We start from the raw sequence: 6878 nt of genomic DNA, 5'->3' as shown, positions 1-6878 counted from the left end.
TGTCCTGGCAGAGAAAATTGTAACCCGTTAGTCCATAGAACAAGTTTTCAAGTAGTCATGGCTTTACACCACTTCATCTGACCTTTGGCAATGTCTTTGGTGATGTGCTACTTTTCCATGCCTTGATGTTCTTGGTGCAATTTTTGTCTTCATTTGAAACGCCATAATTATTGAGTCAGCAGAGCTTTGGTGACATTAATGCACTATGCACCTCAGCACTTAGTAACTACTGTTCTCTGAGTGTTGTCCAACACTTGGTGTCCAAGTTATCGTGGTCACTAAAAACTTCCACTTTTCAAAAATACAACTAACAGATAATGATGGAATAAGTTTCCCAAATTTTTACAATGGTCACAACCTATTACAGGATGGTATACAAATTGGTTTCTTCAAATTCAACACAATGTGCCACTTTTATTGACAACTGCAGTCACAGAATTATTCAACCCCTTCATGACACTTGTGCATAGAAGAGCACCTTATTGCTGTTATGACCGTCTGCAAACGTGATGCATAGCCAGATAGCAGACATCTGGCAACATTCCTGAGGAGTCTTAGACCAGTTCTCATAGGCATTGACCTTCAGTTTTCAAAAACTCTTGGGTTCCTTAGTCACATAGTTTTAAGGTTGAAAGAAGACAAATCCATCGAATTAAACCTACAGACCTAGTGCTTACATGCAGCTCTGTTGATGTGACATCAGCTCTGCAGAATATAACGGACCAGGGAGCAATGTTAAAGATTCAGAGGTGGCCCCCTTCAAATAATGAGTTGAAGAACATAATTGAATGTTTGGAAGCGGTCTGTATTCTATGGGACACATAGTGGGTACAAAGGAACTATTATCGTTACATGGGTTGAAAAAAAGACCTAGGCCCGTCAAGTTCAACCTTTCTGAAAGGTAGCCCTGGTATTAGGGGCTGAAATAGATTTACCTCTTCCTTTTCCCCTCCCCTTATGTGTCAGTGTCTGGTCTTGTCATTGTGCAGGTATAATGTCCAGGATAAGGGTTCTTCAGTGTGGAGTTCATTTCCTGTTATTGATAGATTACCACGTCAAACTAAGATATAATGTTTCCGAATACTTTGTGAATTCTCTATGTTGTCTTTCAGTAACTTTATATTTGAAAAATTAAACACAATTATAAAAAATTTTTTAAAAAAAAGGATTCAGAGCCAGACCGGGAAAGGGCAAATAAAGCTGTTTGTTGGTTTTTAAAAACAAAGTGCCGCCAGATTACAGAGGTTTTCTGAAACATTTTAACCCCTTTTGCCTGATTTCCTGGCATAATACATAGCTGCATCGCAGGGATACTGTATAGGAGACAACAGAAGAGTAGAAATCCCATGTTGAAATTTGGCATCCTCTTAATCTCAAAAACCTGCGGAATAATGTTATTTTATCCCCAAACCAATGAGAACACGGTTTCTTTTTTCCCACCTTTTGCCTTTTATTTTACATTTGCACACCAAAGAACATTAATTCTTACCATCATCATTCACTGATCTAAAGAGCATTCCCTTACTTCTGATGACAAATGACTTTGATGGTAACATATATTTGGTATAATCCATCTATTAAATTTAAGTTTAAAAAACCCAGTGTGCGCTAATTGAGGTTTATAAAGTGGTGATGTGTTGGTAAAATATTTTGAACATAATTATGACTTAGCCTGTATGTGAATTTTTTTGATGTTCAAAAAGACTTGATCTCCTATTAAAACATTTCTCACATTCTGGGCATGAATATGGTTTCTCTCCTGTGTGACTTCTTTGATGTCTAACGAGATCTACTTTACCCCTGTAACATTTCCCACATTCTGAACATGAATACGGCTTCTCCCCTGTGTGGCTTCTCTGATGTATAACAAAGGCCGATTTATGGCTAAAGCACTTCCCACATTCTGAACATGAAAATGGTTTCTCCCCCGTGTGAATTCTCTGATGTATTGCAAGAGTTGATTTCTGTTTGAAACATTTTCCGCAATCCAAACATGAATGTGGCTTCTCCCCTGTGTGAGTTTTTTGATGTTCAACAAGATTTGATCTTCGATTAAAACATTTTCCACATTCTGGGCATGAAAATGGTTTCTCCCCTGTGTGACTTCTTTGATGCTTAATTACATCAAATTTAGCCTTAAAGCATTTCCCACATTCAGAGCATGAAAAGGGCTTCTCTTCTGTATGAGTTCTCTGATGTGTAACAAGATTGGATTTGTGGTTAAAACATTTCCCACACACAGGGCATAAAAATGGTTTCTCTCCTGTGTGAATTCTCTGATGTGTAACAAGATCTGATTTCCGTTTAAAAAATGCCCCACATTCTGAACATGAAACTGAAAAGGGTGTCTTCCTTGTGTGAATTCGATGATGTCTAATAAGATCTGATTTCTGGCTGAAAAGTTTTCCACATTCTGAGCATGAAAAAGGCTTCTCCCCAGTGTGAATTCTTTGATGTACAGCAAGAGTGGACTTCCACGTAAAACATTTTCCGCAGTCCAAACATGAATGTGGTTTCTCTCCTGTATGAGTTCTTTGGTGCTCAACCAGATTTGATTTCCGATTAAAACTTTTCCCACATTCTGAACATGAATATGGCTTCTCCCCTGTGTGAATTCTCTGATGTATAGCAAGATCTGATTTATAGTTAAAACATTTCCAGCATTGTGAACATGAAAAGGGCTTCTCCCCTGTGGAAGCTCTTTGCTCTTTACCACCACTTCTGTAACTTTTACTTTGCTTAACATTCTTTGATAGATCTGAAGATAGCAATTGTTGCCCAAATGATAGATCAATGCTGTGAAGGGTTGAAGGTATATCTGAAACAATGACATGCTCTTCATATATATCTGATGTGATAGCATGATCATCTGATTTATAATCTGAGGTTGTCAGATAGTCCTCCGAGTTCCTTGTAAAGAAGCCTGTCAAGAATAAAATAAATTTATTTATAATAAAATAAGTTATTTTATATTGTTAAGGTTATTGTCACATTTTATACTATTTCTATATAAAGTAGCAAAATTAAGCAATTGACTAAACCTGTAATGGTAAAAAAAATCTCAGTCTCTCAATTCAGCAAGAACGGGTAGATAATGATAATGATATTAGGACACCAGATGGTTTTCTTGCAGTTTTCCGCTTTCATTAGGGACACCTAAATACACTTTAGCACAGAGCTGACACAGGGGGGAAACAGAATAGTAAGAAACAAAGATACCTTGACATTAAAAGGGTAGTCTCAATTTGAAAAATGGGTAAAGCAAATAATGATGAACTGAGGGTGGGGTACAGCAAATGATAATGAACTGAGGGTGGGGGAGAGTTCAGCTGCTAATTAATTTATACATTTCTTAGGTGGGGAAAGTGCCTATTTATAATTGGTGGGGGCATAGTGAAGGATTACAATTTATATTTGGAATGGCGGGTTGTACAATAACTAATTATATATTAACTCCTTTCCAACATGTGATGTAATAATACGCACATGTCGGACTCGCCCCTTTCTGGGCACATGACAGCTGTCATAAGCCCGCAACAGCCGCAAGTGGAATCGCGATCCACCCGCAGCTGTTAACTAGTTAAATGCCGCTGTCAATCTCTGACAGCGGCATTTAACTCAAGCTTACAGGAAGCGCGTGGCTAAGCCTGCCCATCGGTGACAGCGTCACATGGTCACGGATCACCGGAGTAGCCATGATAACCAGAGGTCTGCAGCAAAAAAAATATGAAAGTTAAAATTGCCCTCCTTTCGCCCCATTCAAAATAAAAAATTAAATATGCACATAGTTGGTATCGCCGCTTTCAGAATCTCCCGATCAATATTATAAAAAAATAAATAAATAATGAGCCCGATAACTAAACAGCAAAACAAGAAAAAAAAAAATTCAAAAACGCCAAAATTAAAAGGTTTTTGGTCGCTGCTACATTGTAATAAAATGCAATAACAGGCGATCAAAACAACGTACCAACACCAAAATTATATCAATAAAAACGTCAGCTCAGCACGTAAAAAATTAGCCCTCACCAGCCCCAGATCACAAAAAAAAGGGAGATGCCACATGTCTCGGAAAACGGCGCAATTTTTTATTTATTTATTTTTTTTAAAAAAACCCTTTGGATTTTTTTTCACCACTTAAATAAAAAAAGAACCTAGACATGTTTGTTGTCTGTGAACTCAATCAAACAAATAAAGTAGCACTCTGTAGCGCTATAGCATGCAAACATGAAATATGAATTGCATTACTGCACTAGAAAATATGAAAAATTGAGAATACTTAGCGCATAAACTGGCAAAATCATGTGAACCCGCAGCCACGATAAGGCGACTCTCGTTTCCAGAACCTGCCTAATGTGAATCCTCTTTTAGACTAAAGTCTACATCTCTATAGGAAGGTAGGATCCTGCTGTAATTAAAAACGCCTGAGGTTGAGTGGCGGAGTGCTCAGTCAGAAATCCTATGTATACAAATATCAAAAGACTGACTGTCACATCCAAACATAGAGATGTAGACTTTAGTCTAAGACATGATTCACATTAGGTAGGTCCTGGCAACGACAATCGCCTTATCATGGCTGCCGGGTACACATGAATTGGCCAATTTATGCACTAAATATTCTCAATTTTTCATATTTTCCAGTGCAGTAATGCAATTTAATTTTCATATTTCATGTTAGCATGCTATAGCGCTACAGAGTGCTCCTTTATTTGTTTGGTTGCATAGGGAGATGGCTACTCTTAGTAAGCAGCTGTTCATACCCAATTTCTGTTTGGATGTGACGGTCAGTCTTCTGATGTTTGTGAACTTGCAATGACGTGGAGAATCATAATGGCAGGTCACTTTTAGCATGTAGTGAACATGGTAAAAAAAAAAAAAAAAAAAAAACGACCAGTGGAATTGCACTTATTTTGCAATGTCACCGCACTTAGAATTATTTCCCACTTCCCAGCACACAAAACGTTAAACCCAACAGTGTCGTTCAAAAGTACAACTTGTCCCACAAAAAATCAAGCCCTCACATGGCCATGTAGACTGAAAAATAAAAAAAAAAAGTTTTGGCTCTGGGAAGAAAGGGAGAAAAAAACGAAAACACAAAAATGGAAAAAGGCCCCGGGGCTAAAGGGTTAATGGTGGGTGCACGTCTGTATTTAGCTGCAAAGTTTAGAAGTTGAGGAAATAGTAGGGAATGTGCTCTGGAATAGGTGACCTAGATAACTGTGTGTTATTTTTTACAGAGACAAGTCCTGGCTGGAAGAAGTGATTGGCGGTCTGTGCTGGATGAAGAAAAGCAAAGATGAAAGACTTCAACTAGAGATGTCATCGGAGAGTCAGTGTGTATCTGTACACTGACAAGATATACTGTATACTGCGTACAGAGCCCATGTATAACATCACTGCTGATCACTGCATTACCTGTACACTGACACTGTATGCAAGACCCCACCGGAAAAGCCCCGAGTGCCGAGTCATTCCAAGAAACTTCGGATGCCCATCGCCTGTACTCAGAACAGTACCACTCAGCTGAGCACTTTCCCTGGGTAAGACTCATAATCGTGTGCTCTGCCAATCTCAACCGATCAGGTTCATCGTATATAAGACCCATGGCCTCGAAGAACTGATCCATAGACATTCTCTCAGGAGAGGTGGGGGATAGGGATAAAGCCCAGGATTGTGGCCTCTCACGTAACAGGAAAATAACTATCCCCACCGTTTGGCCCTCGTCACCCGCGGATCCAGAACGCAGAGAAAAAAGTAATTTACAATTCTCTTTAAATACCCGGAATTTTTTCTCATTCCCAGAAAAAGTATCTGGAAGTTTGACAGAGGTTTCAGGAGAGGATAAAAACATATCAGACATGGTACCCTCCCCATTGCCAGATGATGAATAGGCACCCAGAACAGCATTAACAGTATGCGCCATTTCCCTCTGTACTGGTTGGTGAGAAGCAACCAGCGCTCTTTGCTCAACAGATAGGTTCTGCATTACCTTGGTCAGGTTAGATACCTGATCTGACAGAGCGTGCAGTGGGTCCATAGAAAACACACACACACACACACACACACAGACACACACACAGACACACACACAGACACAGACACCAAAAAAAAAAAAAAAAACCCTGAAAAATTGAATGGGTTGCTGATAATGTGATGACACCTATGGTATCACTGGCGCTGCCTAGGGGGCGCTATCAGGGGGTATGTAAATGAGCGCAGGGAGTGCAGGAAGAAGGCACACAGTGCGTACAGACCTGAGACTAGTGTACTGAGCACAGGACCTGGCACTAAGCGATCACATGACCAGGGGCAGAGCCACCGTACGTGAGTGCAGGGAAGGACACTGAGCACACAGAGCACAGGGCAAAGACAGTAAATGTGGTCAAGGAGAGAAAAGAGTCAGAAGCCAGACAAAAGCGCAGTACCTAGGGACAAGACAAACAGTAAACAGGGACAAGCCAAGGGGGTCAGATAACCAGGAGAGACAAAGCAGTACAAGCAGAGGCAAAAAAGTCAGGGGACAAACCGAGTCATACACAGAAAAGCACACAAGCACACGTTTACGGACGAGTCACCTGGGTCAGCAACCACAAACCGAGTACATGGAAGTATCACCGAAACTAAATCCAGGAACTGCCAACATTAAATAGCCGCCCCAAAGCCAAAGAGAGGCGGACTGTTTATAACGTGTATAGTGGCACTTATGATAATATTAGTATTCTGTTTTTTTATTAGTCATCAGTATTGTAGTATTCAGTCACCATTTGGTGGTAATATGTGGAATTACGTGATGGCATTTATTCCTTGTATGTGGCATTGTTCGGTCACTATGTGATGGTAATATGCGATCTGGTGTTGGTGTGGCAGTATTTGTTCCTTGT

At 39.9% G+C, this 6878-nt stretch overlaps 1 protein-coding gene across 1 annotated transcript in view; it reads right to left on the bottom strand.

Annotated features, from left to right (window-relative positions):
- Positions 1-1425: 1425 nt before the first annotated feature.
- LOC141093966 (uncharacterized) overlaps positions 1426-6878 on the bottom strand; it is a 146453-nt gene continuing 141000 nt past the window's right edge. Inside the window, exon 22 of the mRNA XM_073579639.1 lies at positions 1426-2923. Within this exon, the coding sequence (XP_073435740.1) occupies positions 1668-2923 (1256 nt within the window). The 3' untranslated portion in view covers positions 1426-1667. The remainder of the gene's footprint in view (positions 2924-6878) is intronic.

This window comes from Dendrobates tinctorius, unplaced genomic scaffold (genome assembly GCF_039654945.1).
Source record: "Dendrobates tinctorius isolate UK_male_01 unplaced genomic scaffold, ASM3965494v1 ptg000063l, whole genome shotgun sequence".
In the NCBI taxonomy this organism is placed as follows: Eukaryota; Metazoa; Chordata; class Amphibia; order Anura; family Dendrobatidae; genus Dendrobates; species Dendrobates tinctorius.
The sequence above is the reverse complement of the archived record's forward strand: the minus strand, read 5'-3'. Positions and strand labels throughout refer to the sequence as shown.